General features: G+C 39.1%; 1 protein-coding gene across 2 annotated transcripts in view; it reads right to left on the bottom strand.

Moving 5' to 3' along the window:
- The window catches only part of LOC126390032 (teneurin-3), a 285,118-nt gene extending 269,908 nt beyond the window's left edge, over positions 1-15,210 (bottom strand). The window contains exons 1-4 of one of the 2 annotated variants that reach the window (XM_050044110.1): positions 14,980-15,210; positions 12,700-12,820; positions 9,960-10,030; positions 6,494-6,781 (exon numbers count right to left, since the gene is read on the bottom strand). In XM_050044110.1, the coding sequence (XP_049900067.1) occupies positions 6,494-6,781; positions 9,960-10,030; positions 12,700-12,820; positions 14,980-15,082 (583 nt within the window). In that variant the 5' untranslated portion in view covers positions 15,083-15,210. The remainder of the gene's footprint in view (positions 1-6,493; positions 6,782-9,959; positions 10,031-12,699; positions 12,821-14,979) is intronic. The other variant, XM_050044111.1, reaches the window with a different exon arrangement.
- Positions 15,211-26,750: the final 11,540 nt, after the last annotated feature.

Below are 26,750 nucleotides of genomic sequence, written 5' to 3'. Positions count from 1 at the left end.
TCAGATGTGACGGGACAGTTGATATAGAGATACATTTATGTGCTGATTGCAGATAGTTGCATTGAATAGTGGTTTTTTGGGTATTTATTGCATCGTTAATGTGCCTGATATTCTGGAAACCTGCCTGTGAGGTTTTGGTGACATGTGCGCACTGTCCACCGGTCAGCCAAACTTCGGCTTACACCGGCTGCGCTCCCCCTGCGCTGACAGTAGACTTGGTTTCAGCTGGCGAGCTTTTAGCGCATCTTCAGCGAAGCCTTTTGGCACGAAACTGTCACTGCGCCAAGCCGGATCTGTCGACACCTCCCCCTGCTGCGCCGCCACACCCATCTCAGCGCACCTCGGCCTGCCAAACTACCAAACTGAGCGTGCCTCAGGTTGCACTACTCGAAACTAGCTCTGCGCGGGCTTCGCCACCCTGCGCCACCCTGCGCTGCGCCGGGAAACTAGAGCCCTACATGTCACATTCAGCCGTTCACACACACATTCACACACTGGTGCCAGAGGCTACCATACATGGTGCCACCTTCTACTCAGTAACCATTCACGCATTCTCATACACCAGTGGAACAGCCATTGAGAGCAATTTGGGGTTCAGTATCTTGCGCAAGGATACTTCAACATACGGACTAGAGAAGCCAGGGATCGCATTAGTGAACACTGATGTGGGGGGAAGTATGTGGACAGTGTAGGTGTCTACACACTTTTGGCCATATGGTGCACATGAGGGGCTGTCATTTAAATCCCCAAAACTCTCTAAAGGAGGCCCATCTACGTTTAACGTCTAAGTCTTAATTTTAACACTGACGATGCATTCAAAGTAGCACAAAAAGTAGGCCGGGTTTGTCTTTTAAAATGTGATTACAAAAGAAAAGAAAACATTGCAGGTGCATGACTGTACACAGTAACGTTTTGAGAGAAGCCAGTGGAAACATCGAATCACAAAGTTTAAGATTAAGTTGAGGTTGAGTGTTTAAGAGCTTGTTAAACAAATGTGGGTATTTGAACCAATCCCCTTTTGGTGGACTTTGCTACTAATTGCAAAGTCAGAGCATATTTTATGTCCTATAACTCTGTCTTTGTGTGTGTGTGAGTGTGTGTGTGTGTGTGTGTGTGTGTGTGTGTGTGTGTCTGTATAACAGCTAAGGTTATAATGTTAAGCGGTTTAGGGATGCCAAATGGATTAAGTGTTTTGTTGACACATAGTAAAGTAATCTGGTTAGCAAAGACGAGATACACCCTTCCTCTCTATCCGCCTGTCTGCTTCCATCGCTCCCTTTCACTCTGTCCTTTTTTCCCCCCATTTCCATCACATCGTGTCTTTCTCACTATTCTGCCTTGCTCTCTTCACACACCATAAACACAAAACACACACACGTACTTGCACAGAGCACACATTTAGACGTAAAGAGATTGGTCAGGGAAGGTCAGCTAATATATTTTAAGCTTCTTACTATGGTACAAAACTAGACATCTGTCTGTTTGTCCTTCCATGTACACATTAATAATTAATATTTTTCTTTGTTGTTTCGTTCACAAATGCTGGACATTGGATTTTCACTTGTAACATAATTAGCAATAAATCTTCTTTGCATCTGAGAGCTTTCTCAAGGAAAGAGACACCTGTATCAGTGTGTTTAGGACAAAAAATGTAAATGTATCTTCCTTACTCTGTCCCCGTGGTTGAGATCACCAATATCAAGTAACTGGGCAAGCAGCAGCTGGGCACCCATGGGTTCAGACACCACAATGGTGTTTACGTCTGCCGGTGTGTGTGTGTGCAAATTTGCATGTGTGTCCACTGGAGAGCCAGCCAGACGTCTCTGGTCTAATATTTCCTCTCAGGAGAACAAATAATCCCTGTTCTGCCTTTATTCTCGACTTTCCCTGCCTCCCCTTTGAATTACTATATCTCCATTGAACTGCTTTCCGTTTTCTTCTCCTCCTCTCTGATGTTTTTCCTGTCTTCTCCCATTCTTCTTGCCCTCCCTGTTATCTATTGGTTCTCTTGCTTCCTCTTGCAACAAAGCGTCAGATAGAATCACAGGAGTTGGTTTAAATTACTGTACACACACAAACTCGTGCACGCGCCCATGCACACACACTTTCTGCTGTGAACCAGGGTCAGTACCATGGGACGGAGCAACAATGGGTGTCTCAGAGGAGGCGATGTAACGTCTGCTGTTTACAGTACAATAACTTGACTATCAGCCCTATTCAGAGAGTGAAGAGCGGCACAAAAGAAGAGGTGAGGGTGAGGAGGCTGCTGAGTAGCGTCTCACCACATACGTTTACTCTCAGAGGAGCCTCTCGACACGACTCAATACTTCATTGATCATAAAGAAGCAAAGGATGAAGGTTAATTCAACATGTTTACTGTATGTTGCTGGGTGTGAGTTTATTTCGTGAATGGAAATCTAAAGGGTTCAGTCTGTACGGCTGTTTGAATGCTGATTCTCAACAGTACTTAGGAGCCGCAACTAAGTTTATTTGTATTCACATAATTCATTGATTCTTTTCTATATTTGTGTTTGCAAATATGCACCCTTCAGAGGAGGTGAGGGTGCTGTGCTTTAAGATGATGTGCATTAGACATGGCAGGGAGACAGTGGGTGACAGCAGCAACAAAATGTTATGCTAAGGCAAATTTGGAGTTTTGTCAAACCCGAAGACAACACTGAGTTACCATGTTGTTCTTTTTAGTTTAATGTTGCCTGACAATTTGATGTTTGGATGGATGCTGGCAATGAGATGTGCCTAAATTAAGAATCACTTATCTTTTTCATTAATCTGCCTTTAGCCATCTTGCTACTACTTCGGTCTTTGTTGACTGACATTTTCCACAAAACGTTATTGTTAACATCAAGGACCAGCCTGCTCTCACCGAAAAAAAGTGTAATGATTGTCAATTCCGTTGACAACTCAGGTGCTCATCATTCTATTAAACTTATATGGAGAGGCTAAATTAACGGCATATTGTATGTAGTGCACATCATGCCCCACCAGAGGTCAATCTCTACTGGTGGAACAGGCAACTGAGCTGAAAGACATGGCACCTGAGTGTAGTGGGGATAATGTTACAGGACTGTAAACAGCTGGACAGCAACAACAGAGAGAGACTGCGGGGAAAATCTCTGTGACATTCGGATTTATTTCGACCAAACCAGAATCTATAATTGTTAGAACAGTGGAATAACTAAAAAAATGACTAGCAAGACTTACTAAGATGATTTTGAGTATTATTTTGCTTCTGTCTAGTTCGAATGAAGCATGTTTTATGATGAGTTAACATGGCAGGTGCGGGAGTTAGTGCTGCACACAAATCCCATCATGTACCATACAATTCATCAAACCTTCATACCTAGTGAACCTAGTGAAAATTTCAGGAGGGTATAAAGGTATGACGAAAATAGATAACAACGAAGCCTAACTGAAGCGAAAGGGGAGATCAAATGATGTAGTACAAACAGCAGTCCACCAAAGGAGCTGGCCGGGAGAGAGAGGGATCAAAGAAACACAGGACTTTCACCAACATTGGTACACAAGTCCCGTGTGAAACCAAAAGTCAACATATCAAACATACCTATTTCAACCTTAAACCATGATATTTTTCTAAACCTAAAAAGTAGCTTTCTAACCCAGGTCTAACCACACAGTTTTAGAGCATGACTGTGACCCTTTCACAAAATTAAGCACGTTTTATCTCATGCTTAAAAACTGCGGAATGTTTGGAGGTTCATATACAGCCCAGGAAATTAAGCTGCAACCAGATTATTGCAATCGTTTCCGCAGTGGAAAGGAGCAAAGATATCAACTTTGCGAGCAAGTCTTATCTGATTGATAGTGGTCATGTAGATGTTACAGGTCCTGATTAGACCGACACAGTGGCCTTCAGCTACAAACTGTTGTGCTCTAGTGTTTTTGTGGTATTGTTACGTTTCATGATATTCATACATTTAGTCATCTACTGAGGTTCATCCATGTCAACACCTTTTTATTAATCATTTTTCACTAGATAACGGCAGAATTTCTCTGTAACACACTGTAATTTTGGTGTTAATCGGATAATGACCCACTACTTTCTTACGTCAAGGACACAAACACAGAGGGGTGCAGACCAGTGTAAGCTTGCACGCCCTTTTCTAGTAGACCATGCTTCATCCACCAAATCTTCTAGGCTAGCATGCCTTCATCAGGGTTAATCACCACCCCAATAATGACCCAACCACCACTATCACGGGACACAAAAACTAGGCTATGATACCACTGATAAAACCAGTCCAAACCCACAAGTGACCCTGTGTTACCATTTGACCACTTCAACTCCTTACATACACACACACTAACAAATAACAAATGAGAGCAGGCACACACACACACACACACACACACACACACAGCTGCATTTTAAAGAGTCAATTAGCCTTTGAAAACTTGACGACTACTCACTTTTAGAGATGGGAAGTGTTTCCTCCAGAGCACTGACATCCACAGCATAATGCCATTTAATAAAAACATTATCAAACTTAATATAGGAAATATAATGACTCAGCACTTTATCTCACTGTTAATTACAACATCACATCTCTTAATGAAAACCCACTGTGTGTACGTGTGTGTGAGTGTTTGTCTCACTTAATGAAAATACTGTGTATGTGTGTGTGTGTGTGTGTGTGTGTGTGTCCATGTGAGTGTGTGAAATCAAAAACAAGTCCTTTATTAAGTATGAAATTCACACCTGTTAGGGAAAACTACCTTGAGGATATATGTGCGCAAACACACACACACACTCAAAAAAATGCATTAATAAGCAGACAAAGAACAACCTGACAAAGACATTTGCACATTTACATTTCTGCGCTTACATCTATACAATCAAGTGAACACTGACTCTGAAACACACATGCAGAAAACAAATGACTGCTCAGCTAAATCGCGATCATTAATTAAATGAATTAGCAGGACGTTCTTTTGTGTTTTGCTGCCCTCAACTACTGTACCAGCCTCCTCCCCCTCTCCGACCATCAGGAGGAACACTGAGTGGGGGTGTACATTTACAGTACATATCCATTTGAGAGATCTACGCCACTTGGCTGTTTCATTTATTTTGCTGATTTAAATAAAGGTGGATTTAGACGTGTTAATGTGTTTGGTAATCACATTATTGAGGAGAAACTGCTGTAGCTTACAACTTTATTCCATGATGCTTTAACAGCAATGAAACCTTTTCACTGACAAACAAAATATACTAAATCTTGAATGCCTACAAAATCCTACAGTGCTTCTTTTTTAATATAAACCTTTATGACATGAGTTTACAAATCGGAACAAAAATTTAGCCTCTCCTGCCTTTAGTAAATGCCATTAGGTTTCCATAGACGAAAACATTCTTTCATTGAACAGGAGGAATTCTTTAATAAATTAGGACCAAATGGTAAATGGACTGCACTTTCGTATAAAGCGCTTTTCTACCTCAACAGATGGAAAAATGCTTTATGATTTGCCTCTGATTTATCCATTCACACACACACACACACACACACACACACACAAACCGCCTGCTTATCTGGAGACAATTTGTGTTTCAGTGTCTTGCACAAGGACACTCTAACATGTGGACAGGAGGAGCGGGGCATCAAACCGGCAATTAGTAGACAACCCTCTCTACCTCCTGAGAGACAGCCGCCCCAACGGAAAGGAACAGAAAAGTTTCTGGCTATGTAACAGCTGCCACTGGAACATACTGCAATGCATTGCTTTGACCAACACTGACATCACCAAACAAGTTTTGTATAATTGTACACGTATGAAATCTGGGTTTCGCTTCCACTCAGACATTTGCATAAAAAATAAATAAATAAAAAAACACTGTAGTTAATGTCTTTTGGCAACAAACGGATGAGAGAATTCGGCGAGAGCAGAACAAGTGACAACGCTTTATCCTCTTTTCCTCTCACACACTACAACCAGCAGACTCACAGCAGGATGTAAAGATTCCATCACATGGCTGATTTTCCTTTTTGTTGAAAAAAAATGGAGGACGGGATTCACTGTGATTCGACCATAGGAAATGTATATGTAGAAGAATTAAATCTTTACATTAAAAATGGATGTCACAATCATTAGCTGTGTTTTGTCAGTGTCAAGACAGGTCTGAGGCATCAGCTACAAGTGTGTCGATTCAGACTCGAGAAATGTGAGAGTATTCAGAGATGCTGGGTTATTGCTAAGGATGCAGCGAGACATTAGAGTTGGTTGGGCACTGTATGTCGCTGTCCTATTAAAAATGAGCATGATTCAAAATCAAGTATGCACACGTTCAAAGGACCACGATCAAGACTGAACATTTTTAAATCAATTGGAATGAGTAAATATATGAGTGCTCTGTAGTTCAAACTGCAAACTGTTAAAAACTGCATCTGGTATGTGAGGTGTTGAGCACAGAGGGAAAGAACACCAAAAAGAGAAAAAGAAAGTTAAGATGACGTCCTACCGTTGTCGCTGTCTGACTTGTTCTCATGCTCGGTGTCGGTGAGAGTCAGCACAGAGTTGGAGCGGCTGGACAGACAGGAACTCCTCCCTGACGATTTACCCAGACCCCCGCGGCCCCACAGCCTCATGGCGCGCTCTGGCGACATCACAGCCTGACTGTCGGTATCCAGGTCTGGGCCTGTGCCGACTGAGAAGCCACGGTGGGGGAGGCCCATCTCGGAGCAGAACGCCAGGCCACGACGTGAAGGCGGCTCGCAGATTCCCAGCTGACGGAGACTGAAGTGCTGACCTGAAACAGAAACAGATGGAGATTTAACTATTGTGTGGAAATGTGAATATTTTATGATACATTATGGTGAGTGCATGTTTCACTGCTTATTGCTTATTACTATAAATATTAAGAATTTCATTTTATATATTTATCTTCTATACCAACTTCATTACAAGATAAAAATCTGACATTTACATCAATATATACATCTTTAAATGTTCCTTCAAATATGAATGATGTTAAGATAAAGACAAGTCCATGATAACTTCCCAATGGTGATAAAAACACAATTTGATGTAACAAGATGTGTTCACACAAGAAATACTTTATAGTAAAGCTTAGGAAAAAATAAGCTAAAAAACATATTTGTTTTTAACTGATTCTACATTGTTAAATTTTAAAAAAAAAAAGACATAACCCTGACATTCATGTTCTCTTCTCATCTCCTAGATTATTTATATACAAAAGAGTTTATTGCCTGATGCTAAATTAAGTCATGAAAAATCAGTTTCACAGAAGCCAAGGATATGTCTTCAACTTGTTTGTTTTGTCTGACTAAACAATCCATAAAATAAAAATATTAAATGTACAAAAACATGTAAGTCCTTCTTTCTTTGGCTCTGATGAAGCCTCTGTGGTGTTGAAAAATCTGATCGCACGTTTAAAGGCTGTAAATGGATCAGTGTGCTCCACTCCTTTCTTCTCCCTTGGAATTTAAATCCTCATATTTGTGAAGCTGGAACCAGATATAACCAGATAACATCTGACAGTTTTGCTTGATAAATTACTTGGATTAATCAATCATTAAAACTGCTCTCAATTAATTTTCTGTTAAGCGACTAATTGATTAATTGTCTGACTGTGTCAAACCATCACAGACACATGTGGTCTTGCTTTTGAGTGCGAGAATGTGGCAAAGACGATCTCAGTTAAGAAAGGAAAACACACACGCGCAGACACACACACACACACACACACACACACACACACACACACACTGACAGCAGCTGCTACCCGTAGAGCGAGCCTGACTCATGCAGCATCTCACTTATTCTATTGCGAAGAAGAAAAGCCTTGGCCCTGGTTAGGGACTGTAAAACCGCAGCAATGCTTTCAGGGAGGACAATGGTTGAAAAAGAAATTATAGAAGACAATTCTAGCCGTGGAAATAGAAGCAGGAACGCAGAAGATGAACCAGACAGAGAAGGTGAATACTTATTGACTAGATCCCTTAAATCCCATTTAGTCATTACAGGAGAGGAGACAGATTACCAGCGCTTTAAGCCTGGAGACTATTAAAATATACACTGTGAAGGTAGTGCAAGTCACATGAGGACGCATGTCATTGCTACAGATTCCTTTATACCAGTTACTCAGAAAAAAATAACGTTTAAAAAACAAGAAGACTCAAGGCCGAAACTGATGCAATTTTGAATCACAAAAGACACATACAAAACCAAGACTGTGGCAAAGAAATAAAAAAGAAACTTTTAAAGTTTCAGTAATGGAATATGTTTTTATATCTTCAAAAGGTCAGCAGTTGACAGCCATCTTATACTTTAGACTGCTGGATTTTTTTAAGGTGTATGACGAACCCGTAATAAATCAACCCATCAACTCTTATGTCAAAACCTCAGCTATAAAACGCCCAACTATTCCAAGATTAGAGTCATGATGAGTCTCTGATTAATGATATAAAATCAATTGATACAACACTGGTTATTAATGAAGAAGCCCTAATCTGTTTGTACTTGTATTAATTAGGATGCTCATTAGTTGATGCAGAAACGTTAACTACTCTTTCTGGGGTCCACACAATTAGACAGAGACAAATACTTTCACAAAAATATGCATTCATGAAGATTATTACAATTCTCTTTGGTGTAAATTAAATACATTTTTCATGGTTTATATGATCAAAGATGCAAAATGATGTTTCTCAAATTTCATGTCTAAAAACTGATTGATGAGTAAGGATTTGCAGTTGCTTAATGGATGCAGAGCTGTATGACTTTTCTGTGATTATATTACATCAAACTTTTTTTTCAGTTCCCCCAAAAACCAAAATGAACAAGCTTAATAATGGATGTTTCAGTAGGGGCTCTCTTTCTTCCTTCCTTTGTCTTTCTTTCTTTCTTTCTTTCTTTCTTTCTTTCTTTCTTTCTTTCTTTCCAAAAAAAAAGCTTTAATATTTGAGAACATGCAGACTAGGGCAAGTATTTCATAGTGGATTATAAATTCAAAATACTTCTTTTCATTAAATTTAATAAATCATCAGGAGTAACTCTTTTTACATCGACTGGAAATGAGCTGAAATCAGGTTCAAATAACACGTGTGATAATCCTTTAAAATATAAATGAAAAGAAGACAAACAAATCATCTGTAGAATCTCAGTATGTGCCTCTTCATCTTTAATCAGCTAATGAAAAGGGAAATTATAAAAGCTTTCCGTAATTAATGGCACAACAAGAGATAACGAGTGCTGCCGTTCAATTAAAAGTTATATTAATTTTAAATGAGCTCCAATTAGGCCAGCAGTGAAAACGAAGGAGATAAGATGATTGAGTAATTATGACTTTTTCATTTCTCAAATATTGACGCTGTGTTAATTGGAGCTTGAGAACAATGAATGCGCTTCTGTGGTTAGGCTTTTTTTTTTTCTTTTAATGTGCTATTTTTACAATTTTCTCTATTTCTTTCACAAGACTTTAATGTGTCACTTTCAGTGATTCATCATACTGTAGCTATCAGCATACATAATTTTATTATTAAAATGATTCAACAGCTCTTTCCACTACCCCATCTGACCTGCATCTATCCATATTCACACTGTTAATGTGTTTTCCAAGTTTTAAAACTCCCCCAATGTGTAAACAACAAAACAACAAAAAGCAAAATACAAAGCATAAAGATTTACATTAACGCAGGACATGTAAATCAGACATTACAGAAACACCCGACCAAATCCATACTAAGACACTAAAGACAAATCAATTCACAACTGGCAGAACTGAGCAATGTAAACATTTAAAAAAAAAAAAAACAACGGAGAGGAAATTAACATGACATTTCAAGGAGCTGATGGCAACGCTACCAAAAGAACACCTGTTTAGTTCAAAATACACTATTCTGAGTGTTGTTGCTTTAAGCGGAGGAGGCACGGGGAGCATATGTGTGGGTGCAGTGGACTCTCACCTTGTCTGTTATAATCATCCTGTTCACGGTGAACCATGTCCTTGTATCCCTTTGTCGTCCCGTACAGCAACCTGTCAACAACCAAGGACAAATGCCGTCAGTTGTGTTACTACACTAAAGGACAGTCCTTCAGAATAAATCCAGCTTTGTTCTGCCCTTTTGTTGCGTTCACAGGCACCAACGAGTTGGAATTACAGTTAGGCATCAACAAAAACAAAAGACGGCAAAACAGTGTCAAGGCTGATCACTGCTAGTGGTGGAGAACAATTGTTCTCTACAGCTGGTGCAATAATCCTGCTTGAATGGATCACAACAGTTAGTAAAAGCTCAACTGGAACTACAGTATACTGCTCACTTGCTCATAGCACTGTTGGATGTACTGTTACAGGGTGACGGGTGTTGGGAGCATCTTGAAACTCAGTGCAGAGGCCACAAATTAAAGTGAAGTGAGTTACATTATGCAATCTGAGAATATGGCTTGTTACAGCTTAATAGCTAATAACTGAAAGAGTGATTAAAAAGGACAACAGGAAATTAACTGGGACATTAAGTCCAGCTGTATTTCCGAAGTTAACAAAATGCATGTTCTTTACGAGTCTGCTGCATTGTTCACTCTCCTCTCTTCCTGAAATAGAACAACACGGGTCATATTTTTTGTCAATACTATCTGCTTTAATATCATTTACATACATACCCGACAATAGCTAATTAACACACAGCAAAAACTATGTCCTCAACTCAGGTGGGTGGCTCGCACACACACAAAACCACACTGAGGAAAGAGAAACATTTGGGATACGACATTCAAGAACTACAAGCAGATGGAATTGGTTTAAAATTAAAATTATTTTTAAAAACACTTTTTTTTTTCAGGAATCTATGGAAGTAGCATTTAATTTACATTTCACTGTTCTGCCTGTCAGATGTATAATGTATGTCCTTTACTGATTTTTGTTGGATAATCAAGGGTTGCTGGTAAAAAAAAATGTGGCACTGTGGTGAAATTGATTTTCATTCACTGAGAATAAAGCAGCCCTAATGTGGTTCAATCATCAGTAATCAGTACAACTCCAATAAAACTCCAGTAAACGTTCAAACTATATTCATATATAACATCTACTGTACCGTATCTACACTGCTCTTCCAGGAAACTAGCCTAAAACACATGTTTCGAATATTATCAGGTCTTTACTGTGAATGGCCGTTATTAGTTGTGATTACTGCCATTATAATCCTTCAGAGTGGACGACTGCAGGGGGCCAGAAAGTGCATATACAACATGTCCCTTTTAAACTCTTTGTTAAAGTTGTGAAACGGTGGCAGTTTGGTGAGGTTTAGCACAAAAACTACGTCGGTTTAGGAAAATATCATCATTTGGGTTAAAATAATTATGTGTGTGGCGTAACTTAACTTACCCTAAGTATGTGACACTAATTTTGCTAACTTATGCATCTAAATTAAACATACTGATAATAAATGATAATAATAATATCACACTTTATTTGTATAGCACTTATGAAAACACAGTTACAAAGTGCTTTACAAGACAAATAAAATAGCATACACCATCCAGATAAAAACAGCAATAAAACCATTCAACGTAGGCTAAGACCAGATAAATCAGAGTGTGTAATAAAGATAAATTATTAATAAAATTGATTGAAAAAAAGGATTAAAAAAACTAGACACACAACAGATTTACTGTAAAAAAAATCTGTTCTGTTGCCGCAGAAACAGTTCAGAGGGTCTACACTACACTACAACAGGGCTGTGCTGTATTTATCTGCAGAGACTCTGCCCTCTGCCTGTGTTTTTTTATTGTCATCTTATTTCACTGTGTTTGGGCGTTCCTGGGCACAGTAGGTGCAAGTGAGGTCAGGACTTTATAAAAAGGTAGCGACCAGTTGTCAGATCATAAGTGGCACAGATCCAAGAGTAAGAGAAAGAGGGACACGACACCTAAAAACACATATATAGCAAATAAGAGTGAGTTTGGCTTTCACTTTCGCTGACAATATTGTTTACAAACAGTAAACAAGTAAAGTGATAATGTTTACTACTGCCAGTCTGCCATCCACTACTACATACTTATATTTATTTATCAGCATTTTTATCCTCAATGAATTTCCTGTGTTTTTATGTTCATTGTTGGAATGCATCACTTGAGAGTCGCAACTACTTCATTGTATTCCTATGCAATGACAATAAAGTCTTTCTATACTTCTAGACTAGACTTCTAACCGACAATTCCTGAAACACATACCGTTAAATCTATGCTCCCGATGACAACTGCTAGCAGCTTTTTAATGGGCTGATAACATCTGAAGCAAGTGCCTAAAACTGTCTCTCAATATGACATGTTTTGATGAAATTATCAGTATAACATCATGTTGGTTCAAACTTTCTCATGAGACAAGAAATAACAGCTTACGGAAGCAGAAATCATCCAAGGTAAAAGGTAGTTTTTATACTCAAGTCTGCTGTCTGCAGTGGTTTGTTTAATGGTGTGCAGACACGGAAAAAAAGTATTAATAATTGTATGATCCTCCCGGTGAAGAAACGCTGAAGCTTTCAGTTTCTCTCTGGAGTTACCAAACACACTGTAGGTCAAATTGTCTACTCAAGACAACATTATTCAAAGACCTGTTTTTGTGCTTTACACAGCCATGACACAGCCCCAGTATTATCCACTGAGTTTATCAAAATGGAACATTATAATGCGTGCAACTCCATTTCTAACCTGGTCTGGTCTTGGTGCTGGTCAAAGGCCTTGAGTGTTTCACTGGAGGAGTAGGACTTCTGAGTCGGGACCCGGAGTCCCTGGGAACCAATAGCACAGTCTTCACTGTCCCCTGATGAACCTAGCATGGATAGAAACACACACATGAGCAGATACACACACATACTGTATATAAGCACAAAACCATGCAAACACACAGATAACAGACACTGTTGTCCATCCTCCAGGCTGGATTGTGTTATTTACAGTTCCCAGTCTGTTTAAGTGACACTCTCAGACATGTACATACAGTATAAAGCAGCTATGAGATGCCATTCACGATGAGTTTACTGTACTGTATGTCTATTTGAGTTTTAGAATGATTCTGGAGCTACCCAATATCTCAGTACAGCTCTGGTCAATATTCACACCAAGCACACAAATATAATTTTTTCAAGTATCTTTGAGAGCACACAGAGGGTCCTTTGGCACATGGACTTTTTATTTATAAGAGCAGATGATTTATTTGTTGAGGAGACAGTTTCACTGGCTGCAAGCAGGATGATTCTCACCTTATTCATTTTGTCTCCAACACAAACTATAATTCTGTCCGAAGTGCAGTAAATATTCTATGGCTCCTGGAGATCAGCTCCAGAGTTGTAGGTTGATCTATGGAGGACTGCTCTCTCAGCAGCTGGACTAAGTACAGCCTTAGGCCAGCTGGAAAAATCACCCAGGACCTCTCTCATGTACTGCACAATGAATATCAACGTCTGCCTTCTGGGAAGAACTGCAAGCTATTCAGATGTATTTTTTGGCCCCATAACTTTCCAAGCACATCAACTGATCTCCTCACTGCCACTTCACACACACACACACACACACACACACATAGATGCACGCTTTACAGTGACTGTCTAAGCACTGTAATGCATCTTTACAGCACTGTCTGCATGGTGCTTTCAGTTGTATGAAACCAAATTCATTTTAAATGTGCCACACTGCCACAGTTCTGTGCGAACCCTCAGCTGGTTGTGATCTGATTGGCTGTGAAATGCTTGGCAGTACATATTGTACTTTAGGTTTGGAGGTAAATGAGTGTCCCTTCACATTTCAGCTCTTTCAAAAAGAGTTCACAGAGTGTTGATTAAGCCTATCGCTGCAAGGGAAAGCTCTCTGAACTTCGCAGTAAAACCAGAGCTATGACGTCTGTAGCAACTTCCCCGCACTGGCACACCAGAGGTGATGCGTTTCACATAAACAAGCCAGAGCTAAAGAGGACAGGAAGGGAGGAGAGACCGTAACGATGGAAGAGCTAGGAAAATGGCCAAAGCTATGGCGGAGAACGCTGAGAGGCGTCCAAGAAAAGTTTCTGAAGTGGATGTTCCAGATAACAAAATAAATTTGGTGTTCAGAAGACGGATTAAAGAAAAAGAAAGCATTCGACAATGAGGACAAACATTGATCACCATTGGTGTAGCGTTTTTTTTGTTGGAGAGCGCTCACAGAAGAGAAGGAAGGCTCTTGCAATAGGGACTAAGGGCACACACACTGCACTTTACCGTTCAAAACATGCATGTTCAGAACGGGCCGATTGCTGCTTAAAGGTTTCTCGAGAGCCACACATCCAAACAGATTTGTAGAGAGTGCTCCTGGGGGCAGATGCAGCAAGATAGAAGTTCAACACCGCTAAAAAATGTGATCTTCTCACACTTTGATAAACACTTGGTTTGTCAATGGAAGGCTCTTGCAATAATCAAAGCAGCAGTAGTTTAAATATATTGTATGTGAGTGGGATTTGAGAGGATCTGATGGCGGAAATCACATATCATAATTATGTGTTCATTAGTGTAAATTCACCTGAAACTAAGATTTGTGTATTTGATAGCTTAGAATGATTCTTTCATATCTACATATGCAGCAGGTCTTTTCCCGCCATGTTGCAGTAGCATGTTTCTACAGAGCAGACAAATGAAACATTGGCTCTAGAAAGGGCTTTTTTACATTTTTACATTACCTGAAGGCCATTGTAGGTTTAGGAGGGGTTAGGAAAGAGGTATTCATTTGATGCTGTCTTCAACCTCACTGCTAGATGCCACTAAATCCTACACACGGCACGTTTAATAGTATATTTGTCAGTATCATACAGTATGTCAGTGGTCCCTAATTTTAAGGCCGGCAAAAGATCTCTGAGTGCAACTGACCCTCTGACTGACTCGACTAAGTAATGACTGAAGAAACAAACAATTGAGCGAATAAATGAATGACTGTAAGACAGATTGAGCTAACCGAGCTACTCACCAGTGTAAGGTCCCTCCTTGTCCCTGCGGCCCTTGGTGAGTGAGCAGTATGGACGTCGCTCTTTCACTTCCATAGTGCTTCTGCTTGTGCTGCTGGCAAACATACAGGCATGCTGCTGTACAGCTGCGTAGACAGAAAGACAGACAGACAGACAGGCAGAGAGAGGAAAGAAAGACAAAGAGAGATATAGGATGAAGACAGAGAGAGAGCGTCAGGGTTGTTGGACTCCACCTGCAGACACACAGAGAGACAAAAAGAAGTAATCAATGACAAAGTCAAGGAATGAATGATGAGCGATGACTGTTACATTTTAAACTGACATCAGGGTGTGTTAATCATCAACTACAACAACAGTGTATGCAGAAGGTGCTCTTGTGGTGACTTGATTAAAAATAACACACTCTGTGTTTTGTTCATTCTCATTAGTTGACATGGATACCATAGAGACATGTTCTGCAAGCCGAACATGTCCAGTTTGTTCATAAAGCTTTGCACAAATAGGGACAGATAGGCAGAGGCCGAGAGGCTATTTCATATTTACAGTCAGGTTAGATGGAAACTGATTTGCAGGCTTGTTTGATCAGGCATTCACGCCATGTTGTATGTCTCCATTCATTTGGCTCATCAATTCCTCTGTAAATAGATTCTTTATTCATACATTTAATGAAGTTTCCCAGTCCACTGAATAGCAAACCCGCCTCAAAGAATCACATTAGTATGGAGGTCGCAAAGCTACCCTCATGCCCCTTAGTGTAAACCACATGTACCTGCACGCATAGCTGCACTGACATCTGTTTCATCACAGCGTGCTCAAACAGTTAGCTGCTCTCCTTATGAATGTAAATGAATCGTCACCTCACTGTAACACTTTAACCTGTCTTTAAGATGCCAGGCTGTCACTGTCACTAGCCTCAGGGGAATTCTCCTCCAGTGCAGTACCAAAACTTAAGTGTGGTTTCTAAAGTTGACCCACCAAAACTGACGGGACGAGTTAACGCATACAGTGTTTCTTAGGGGTGATCTATCCTGGAAAGCATTGTGATCATTGATATTTTATTTGCACAAACCAAAACAGTAGAGCAGGTCATGATGTCTGTATTGTGCTGAGGAAATGGTCTTTTTTTTTTTTATAGGGCTGTAACGATGCAGGCATCTTGCCATGGTGTTTAATATGTGTACAATGTACAAATTTGTTTTTCCCCTTACATACGTAGTTGCAAATGCAGAAAACAAACTTTGTGACAAAAGAAGCATTTCTTTATTTTACAAGCACATCCCTCTCGACCAGTAAATGCTTGGAACATGTAAAAATGCAAGGGGACAAATTTGGTTGTACTAAAAGACTCTGAGACAAGAGCTGTGTTTGTTGTCCTTAAAGTCATGCTTTACATTTTGAGAGGAGGACAAATCAAAACCATGAAAAACCCTCTGATAGTTCATAATGTGAATGCATGTAACTTGATTGTGCCATCTGGCATTTAATGTATATAAACAAAAACACAAGTGAGTGGGGTGTGGGTGGCAGCACATTCCTTCATCCATATTCTCTTTAGTTGCATTACACAACACAGAGCTGTGCAGAAAGAGAGTGTGAATGCACATAAAGTTAATGCCAAATTGTAAAAAGAGGCAAACAGAGGCACATCTCACCTAATTGTTTAAGTAATCTATTCAGCACTAATGTCAAATATCCTTATGCTGTTTTGAGGATTTGCTGGTTTACTTGATCTCATATGATTGTCAATTTAATATCTTTGTGTTTCGGAGCATTTGTCAGACAAAGACAAACAATTTGAAAATGTAACCTTGGGCTCTGGGAAACTGTGAGGGAAAGCTTTCACTATTATTATATTTTTTTAATTATAAACTATTCATAGATCTAACAAACAAACAAAAATCATTAAATGCTTCTTTAATCATTTAATTCACTGATGGCTGTTTTAAGCCAAAAGACAAAAAGAGCAAAAACATTTCAACTACTGAATTCATACAAAAATACCATGCATGCATTTGGGGGAGAAATTTGTCTTGGCTTGAGAGGATGGGAATTGACAAGATTTTACTGAGTGTTATCGATCCAAGTCTTTATTGATTCCCCTATTGGTCCCTGATCAATTTCCTATGTGGAAAAAAGTAGGCCTACATAGGCTTTTAGCAACTGTTTTATCATCTCTAAGTCCAAACAAAGTGTACATGAAATGACAGATTTGTATTCATTTCGGTTTTCTTAGTCAGAGAAAAAAATCTGCTCAGCCTGTCTGCATGCTCGATTAGTAGTGCCACTGATGTGTAGAGTGTCAGATACATGGCATTCCTGGATTTTAAACCCATGTTGCTTAGCAAGATGTTTCAGCATGTTACTGCGGTTTCCTCCCTTACTTGAAATTATAATTTTGCAGACATTACAAGCAACAGCATTGTCATTTTTGTTTGTGAAATAAAGCTACACCTTGGACTGTTCTTTCGTCTTCTTGTTGCACGTTTCTGGCAGCATATACCTCAGTTTGACATCATTGTTTTGCAACACGCAACTGTCAGAAAACCATGCCAATATTAATAAAATAAATTCATAAGCTTGGAAGCACACGATTAAGATGGATCAGAGGATTTGGAACTGGTTCTTAACTGAAACTGGTTCTCGATTCTCATAGGACAGTTACTTACATTAGTCCATGACATTAACCTGACAAGAAGACTCTCTAAATTATGATAGCTTAGCCTTCATGCAGAATTGCTGATTGTCAGTTTATAAAAGGCACAGTTGCCAGGCTGGCTGGTTTTTGTGCTGTTCTTTATGCTGATTTATAAGTAATGAGGTAGAATTGATCCTGAGATGGGACAGTAAGCTGATGGGATGGATCCACAGCCTGTCAGCAGTTCTTTGAGTCATGTGTGCCTCTTTGGATACACGTAGAGTCACCAGCTGCTGTCACTGGGGAGTTTTACAGTGAGAGCTTAACATGAGCCTCGGTACAGTATATCACCTGGAAGCAGCTCAAATACAAATAAATCAGTGCTGGCCTTTCAAAATGGGTCCAGCTTTCATTTTTTAATAGGTGGACAGAAAAGAAGGAGCGGGTGAGAAAGTTAGAGCTGGAATTTTATTTTGGGTGACCACACAGAAACCCAAAGGTTGTTAGAGGAAAAGAGGCAGGCACATAGGCAAGAAACAAGAATGAGAGATAACACAGGTTATAAAAGCCAAGTGTGATAAATATGTGGGGCAGTATTATTTTTGACTTCCTTTTGACTTGAGACAACAGTGAATTCAGACACAAGACAAGAAAGGTCAGACAAAAAAGTCAGTTTGCAAGAAGAGACATAAAGAGAGGCTGAGCAATGCTGAGAGAGAGGGGGAAGTAAAGACAGCCAGTAGTGGTCAGACAGCTTTATAAGCCGGCAACTTAATCTGAGACACTGAGCCTTAAATCCCCTACCTTCTGGACCTGCATGCAAGTGTGTATGTGCGTGTGTGCGTGTGTGTGTGTGTGTGTGTTATTATTAAAGTGTATGTTTGTTTGTGTGGTTGTATCATAATGCACTTTGCTGTCCAGACTACTTGGTTGAGGTATTCGGTGCCGTTATAGTCTTATCGTTAATGACAGCAGGACAAGAAGGACTAAAGCTGCTCTGAAGCAATATTGATCCAAGTCATTAATTTATCATGCCTGCGTATTTCTATTCAGATTATTGTGCCTGTTCTAGCACACGTAGAGCCTGAACCTTTCACATCAGAGTCTTCACTTAACCTGACCTACAGGCCTTTGCACTGTAGAGGATCACCAGGGGAACCAGGAGGGAGCCTGTGCAAACATAACAAGAACATGCAAAGTATAAAGTAACACTCACCATGGAGCCACTATGAAGCCAAGTGCTAATGAGATACATGATATTCATATATTAACTGCTGATCTGCATTGGGGTGGATAATCGTGGTGTGCCATGCCGTGAGCAAGGGCTGTGTTGGCGGGGGGCCCCTGAATGATTCAGAGGAACAGGAGGTGCTGTATATATTTATTCTCTCAGAGCTGTTGTTTAGCGTCTTTTTTTCTTCTCATAAATTGAACCTGAACAGTAAAAAGTAATCCCTTACATTAACAATGGACTTTTGTTTCATGCCTATTATAATATAGAATGCATGAGACGCTACTAACTGACAGTATCTGGTCCATTTACACCATAGGGGGATTTTCATTCAAGATGTCGGCACGCATAGTCGCAGCGACTGCTTTTACTGTTTTATTGTTTTTACTTACTATTTATTACATATCTTAAAAATATAGATATGGTTGTGGATGTGGTCATGATGATGTGATCAGCGGGTGCCACCAATCTACTTACCTACCTACGACACCTACCTATGACATCCATTCCCTCAGAGCATGTTTTAAACTGATGCTATGGAATTAAAGTGTCAAAAAAGTCTATTCCAACCTCTATTGTCTCTTATATTGGTCACTAACTCATCACTTTCTGCAACTGCTGCACATATTACACCTCTTCCTAGGATATAGAGAGCAAGCAAACGTTGGCAGATGGAGCATGAAAAAGTGTCCAGATATAGTATCAGCCACAACAACATTCAGAAAGCCTATCAAGCCCTGAGCAAGCCAAGGCAATGGATTGCAGTTGTTTTGAAAATAGGTTGGCAGTACATGCAGTTTACATCAAAATAGAGACAGGGCGAGTGGTTTTCCCTTTCATTTAATTTAATCTAATTTCGTTTCAATTCAATTCAATTCAATTCAACTGATTCAAATCAATTCAATTTGATTTGATTCAATTTAACTCAATTCAACTCATTTATTCAGTTCAATTCAATTCAATTTGATTAAATTTAACTCAGTTCGACTCATTTATTCAGTTCAATTCAATTCAATTAATTCAATTCAATTCAATTTGATTCAATTTGACTCAATTCGACTAATTTATTCAGTTCAATTCAATTCAATTCAACTGATTCAATTCAATTTGATTAAATTTAACTCAGTTCGACTCATTTATTCAGTTCCATTCAACTGATTCAATTCAATTCAATTCGACTCAATTCGACTAATTTATTCAGTTCAATTCAATTCAATTGATTCAAGTCAATTCAATTCGACTCAATTCGACTCATTTATTCAGTTCAATTCAATTTGATTGATTCTATTAAATTCAATGCAATTCAATTTGATTCCATTCAAATCATTCATTCAGTTCTATTAAATTCAATGCAATTCAATTCAATTCTATTTGATTTATTCCAAAGGAAATTCCTGTGACAGAGAATGCTTCAAATTACAGTAACACTAAGTAGACTAACCACAATTTTACAATCAAAACCAGTAACAACCAGCGGGTCAGGGTCACTCACTGGGCCCAGTTTTTGAAACATTAGAGTATTAAATATCTGGCGAAATAAACAAATATAACAAGATTAAGTGTTCCAAGGAGCAAAAGCAAAACCAGTGACTCAGAGAGTAACGATATGAGTAAGATATGTATGAGAGTTACTAAAAATGAACTAAAATGGTGGATAAAGCAGACTGTGCCTGGTAATCAATGTTATATTGAATATGATAACAATGAGGAGTAGTATGCACATGACTGAGAAAATGATATTGCGCTACATTTATGACTGACAGTTGTGGCTCTGCCTCTTTGCTGACGCACGGAGCCTGACATCATTGGGAAACACTGAAACATTCTGACGTTCGCTCCTTCACATGGCGTTCAGTTAGGATGATGTGTTAGAGGGCATGATATCAGTTTCATGAAGAACTGCTTTTGCACACACTATCATTGATTAGAGCCATTTTAATAGAACATTTGTGAACTTCGATGATCTCAAAACATACACTGACTGTACAAAACAACAACAGCAAAACAAGACAACTTGTCATGCATTCCAACAACATGTTTTAGGACATTTAAATGTTGTGGTTTGGCTGAGATGTGACTGAGAATCTGTTCTGTTTGGTTTAAAGCGAGGAATTCATGTAATTATAGCTCATTCACAGAAGAGTGAATGAATAACTGAAAAACACTAGTGCTCATTTCAGTTAGATTAATAGAAAGAATTTTCATGAAACTTGGTGGACGGGTGAAGTATGGGCCACGGAAGAACCCATTCAATTTGGGAGCGGATCTGAATCACAGGTCAGATACACACATTATTTTTCACTTTTGTTAACATTGCAAGATTGGGCATTTGGCCTTGGCAAAGGTCTGTGCTCGCCAAGTGCCTTTCCAATTTTATTTTGCTCTTCCAGCTGTATACCACACCTACATGGAAGGTACTAGTTAGAAATTGATTTCCAGCTTTGGAAACTGTGTCCACTTGTCCATTTCCAACAATAAGAAAATGCAATCCAGAGAAATCTAAAGGTGCATTACACAAATATGACCAAGGATGACAGTAATGTACATGCTGGTCTACAGTAAGTGTATATTTAGTTCTGTATGTTCTGAGATGAGAGTGTCTGTGATGGTGTGCTTATAAGTATTTCAGTGTGTTTGTTGTTATGGGAAACGGAGTGTGAGGATACCATGTATGTTTGTGGATACGGATTGTGTACACAAATGGGCTGGAGCTTTGAGGAGGCGTTTTTCTAACAGCTTACCACAGTAGAGCTGTACGCCGCTGCTTCTGTTAATCACTCTGCTATTAATTTTTATGTTCAGTGAACTGCACGGCTTCAAGGGCTCCCAAGAATACACACATTATGCGCTCAGTGACATCCCTCCCTATTTCTTTTTCAATCGCCTCTATCTCACTCTATCTTTTATTCATATCTCATCTCTCTTTCCTGCCTCTTTTGACACATCATGAATGATGATTGGAAATTGGAAAGTCACAAACAGACAGAGAGATGTCTTTAACAGCAGAATGCCCCATTCTCTCTATAAATTACCTCTGCATCGCAAATTCTGCAATAAATGGACAAAAAATACACACAATGTATTAAAGTCAAGGATAAATTAATTGCACGTATATTTCTTTAATACTAGGGAGGTTTAGAAGATAATTATTTGCTGGTGTTATTGTCCCTCCATTGAGAAAGGAAAATGATCACCTTGCTCTTGACTGGCAGCTCCATGATTTTACATAGGAAACAAAGAAAATGTGTCTACATGCTGTGACAATAACCCTATAATGCAACCTTGAAAATCTTTTGCTACAGTCTTTAATTCTTTCTTTTTGATACTTAAAATAATAATTTCCATATTTCTATTTAAGGCTTGTAATTGTGTGTTGGAACATTTCTACATGCAGCAGGGAAACAACAGATCCCCATCTGGCCGTAGACGCTCCTGGCTTTGTATATTAGCCTCAGCACCTGTTGACTGAATCTGAATAGATGAATTAGACGTGATTTGAACACAGCAAGACACTGAAACACAGGTGCATAGCAACTTCCTGATATCTCAAAGGAAGTGTCCAATCGCTCCCAACAGGTGAGGCAGCCGCTGTGCGTCTCCAACTCTTGTTGGAATAAAGCGACTCAGACAAGCTCTGTAAATTATTCAATCAACTTGTCTCTGTTGAGGAGGCTCTTGGGGAGTGCTCAAATTGAGTAGCTCCTCAACTTTGAAGGAGAAGCTCTTGTTTTAGAAAGCGTCTTAGTTTGGGTTTTTTTCCCTAATCAATGGGCAATGCAATCTGTGCTCAATATGTAGAACCTCTTTTGTCACAGTCTGCACACAACAGCTGTCTAAGCTCAGTCAAAAGCACAACTCCACCTAAAAGACATAAGATGCTGGCTCACCATTTTAGTCCTCATTCTTTTCCTTCTGGCTGGTTTACAAAACAGCACATTGTGTTAGTAATGCTCGCAGCTGATGGGATGTCAGCTGGGTTATAGTGTGTGAATGCCACAAGTCAGGCCTCCTGCTGACACTTTCAGGGATGAAATGGTTATTTCTTCCACAAAGGCATGATCACTCTGCCTTGATGTTAAGGCAGCTAAGAGTTGTTAACCTCAGCAAACTCAGCTCAGTAATCCCCCCGAGCCACATCAGTGTCCTCTGTTAAAGATACGACAAATATGAAACAATTACAGTTATTAACATAATCTAATGTCAGCCTTACACAAAACAACTTTTCACGCAATTTGACTGACGCAGAAAAATTTCTAATGTTGATTTAAAATCATTTGAGTTTTACCTCAGTTGGTGCACACTCTCTTGAAGTCGATTCTTTTGGTGTAAGATGGTCATAAAACTCAGTTCGAACTGTCTTCAGTCAGTCTTTTTATGGTCCTGATGTTCTGACAAAATCAAACACGTTTAATATTAGTCCCATTATTTAGTTTAGTTTAATGTTTAGTCTTGGCTCACGTAAACACTGAAGTCACATGAAGTGAACATTTTCGTAAACCAATATGTCTGCTTTCTCCAATCCCAAACAGGGAGCTGAAAATTGAATAGACAGTAAACATGGAAGGGACTCCAGGGAAGCTCAAGAACATGAATAAGTCTCGCTTCTCTTGTACTGTGGAAAAGGTTGAGAATCTGGTGGAGGTGTGGTGTGAACAAGAGTCAGCATGTATCTGACCCCCAACCAGCGATTATTTTAATAACAAATCTTAATTTTTGAAACTGTTTGCCTCGTATTACCACAGTCTTCTCCCCCTAAAATGGTGCAGCTAACCAACAGAGTCTGGTAGTGAGTTGACGCATCATAATCCAAAATGTAAAGTTTGTACGCAAACACAGTTTATCTACATGGATTATATTGATGCTGAACTGACAAGAATACTATCAACTGTTGCATTCTTATATCTTGTGTTTCTAGATTAATGTGCTTTTGGGGACACGTAAGGAATTGTTAATATGTCATATTTTCTTGTGGGGAGTTTGGCGTAATGTCTTTTACTGGGAACAGGCTGGGAAATACTGGGAAAGAATCTAGATGTAGCCGTGCAGATGGTTTTATTTAACTTTTACTTGTCTTGAACACTTCAGAAGAACAAATGTCTTTGGACAAAACTCACATAGAAAATATAAAGCGCATGTTATCACATCTGAATCTGGTATCAATCAACATAGAATCTGAATTCTACACAATCCCTTTAAAAATGTATTTGGGTTTAATTTTCAAGATTTGCAAGTAAATGGAGGCAACGAAAAAAGATTAATTTGCTATCTGTAGTCACGTTTCGTTGGCTGAGAAAGCAGAAACAGTGCATTTTCTTAGAGGCAGCCGAATTAATGTTCACAACCTCCAGGTACAACGTCAAATCTGATGAGAACCATTGATATGAAATATCTGACACATAAAAATAGCAGGTGTAACCACTTCCCATGGTTTTAAAAATGGTTTTAAGGAGCATTTATCCAAATACTGGAGGTCCTGATTCATAACTTCCATGTTAATAAGCTTGATGGTAAATGGACTGGACTTCTACAGCACTTCTTTACCTTAATGGACAAGGCCCCTTACCTTTGGCCTCTCATACACCCATTCGCGAACTTGGCATTGGTATTGGTACTTCAACATGTGGACAGCAGGATTATCAGGTCACCCACTCAACGTCCTGAGCCATTATGTTTAAGGAATAAAAACTGTGAGATTCTAACTCCTGAAACGGACATGATGCAAACCCCCTGATCTTGTACTTTTTTGTACTGCAACAAGTCTCTATAGCACTCCATATTGCATTTCTTTTTGTTGCATTACTTGGCTTGCTGATTATTCTACAGCTCTACAGACTCATCAGCCCCCCCCTCCCCTCCTGAGGTTTGAAGCAGGTGTTGCCACATGTAGAGTTCAAGTATATTTGTTCCAAAAGCAGTGGGCTCACATCAAATGGTCCACAACACACGAGGCAAAGTGTGGCAACAGACAGCGATATGTGCAAGAGCGATTACTAAGCAGCAAGTTTGCTGACAGTGCTTCGATGCAGAAATCTGATTGACAACCAATGTGGGATATGTGACAGCCACTACTTGGCTGTCAGCTGAGTAACACATTTGCATATTTGTTGTCAGTTTATCACCATACACAATGGTAAAAGCATAGTGGCACTGCAGCTTGAAGCAAGAACATTTGTCCTGACCACAGTCCACTGTTTTCTCATATTTGGCAGTTTTATATACAAAGAGGTGTACTGAAAATCTCTGGATGAAGAAAAGAAAAGAAAAAATATTTGAGCTGCTAAGGGCAGAGGAATAATTAAAAGAAATAGCAGAAGAAATAAAAATAGAGAGAGGACGGCGATAGATGAAAAGTAAAGGTTCAAAACAAAAGACAAGCTGTGTGGATGGAGGACGGAGAGGAGACAAAGTGAAGGAGAATGATGAGAGGCCACACGGAGGACAGATAGGACAAAGAGAATAAACAGAACAAGAAGGAGTGATTAAAGGCAAGAAAATGACAGAGAACCACAGACCGTGGGAGTATTGTGAAGATTGTTTTCTTTTCAAAAGATAAAATGTACGTCTTAAATAAATTCAATGCGAGCCAGACAAATACATGTTTTTCAATTAAAATAAAAGAAACAATCATTTGACACAAAGCACTTAGTTGAAACAAGCGTGTGGTGTTTTCACCCTGCTGAGATGAGGGAGGAGGTAGGAGAAAAAAAAACAGAAATACTGAGAAGGGGCAAAGGGAGCGGGAGAGGAGAGGAAGGGAAGATAAGTGAAAGCAATGATAAGTTTGCTGTTGTTTTTTGTTAATAAATGAATTACCAGAGCTTGATCAGGTGCTTCATCAATAATTAAATTGTTAATTAAAAACACTGTGCTTCAATGAACAATGAAGGAAAGCTAATAGGGATTAAAGAGACAGTTCAGAATTCCTCTTTATTCGAGTATATCAATTAACCTTTAACTGCTGTCACTTGAAGACCTCATTGCTTTTGATTATTTACTCATCATCTTCTACTTCCTTTGAGTTTCTTTTTATCTTCATTTCTTCAAGCAATATTCCATTGGTCCCAAAACCATAGAACACAGTCATGTGCTCCTGCTTAATTGTTTCAAAGACTCAGCACTGTTCGTGGTGACAGACTTTGTGCTTTCTGCTATCCCAATTACATTTGCTGCAATTACTGTCTTCCATCTAAACTGCTACAGAGACACAATGCTATATTTTTGTTTGTTTATTTGCTTTGTTTTTTTGTGTGTGTTGCTAATTAATAATTTTCATGCTGTGTGGATGTAAAAGAAGACATTCTTGCCTGCATTATGTTATTTTTGGAACAAAGACCAAACAGACACCAAATCTAAGAAATACTTTGTCTCACAAATTACTGAGATAAGGGATCTCACAATGATTTGGGTAAGACCAACTGTGTAAATTACAGTTTTTTATTCAAAACTGATAAAAATATATTAGACTTGAGTGTGTGAAGAGTGCCTCTTTTGACTTCCTTGTCTATTTCTACACAATTCATGTAAAACGGAATGAAACTTGGACATATATTCAAGAACAGCTTTCCTTCAGGTGTTTTTAAGAAACCAATTCCATCAGAAAGGAACAGAAAGCCTTGAACATGTAGGCAGTTCAAAAATTATGATATTGAATACGATTTTACCCTCATAGAATGGCTATGACAAACAGTGGAAGAAAAATGATGATAGATGGTTTAAGCAGTATTGAATTCATCCTCTATTTAATAAAAACAATAAAGCAAAAGCCCAGAATGAAAAGCATGGACTTCTGATTAAAATCATTACACAAAATAAGAAAAAAGCATATAGTGACTAATTTATCAGAAAGGTCAAATTCACGTATGTAAAAGAAAATGGGCTTAAGTCTGACACACACCACCTCCCTGTGC

This window comes from Epinephelus moara, chromosome 5, assembly GCF_006386435.1.
Source record: "Epinephelus moara isolate mb chromosome 5, YSFRI_EMoa_1.0, whole genome shotgun sequence".
Classification (NCBI taxonomy): domain Eukaryota; kingdom Metazoa; phylum Chordata; class Actinopteri; order Perciformes; family Serranidae; genus Epinephelus; species Epinephelus moara.
Note: the sequence above shows the minus strand (reverse complement) of the source record. Positions and strands in the feature narration are given on the sequence as shown.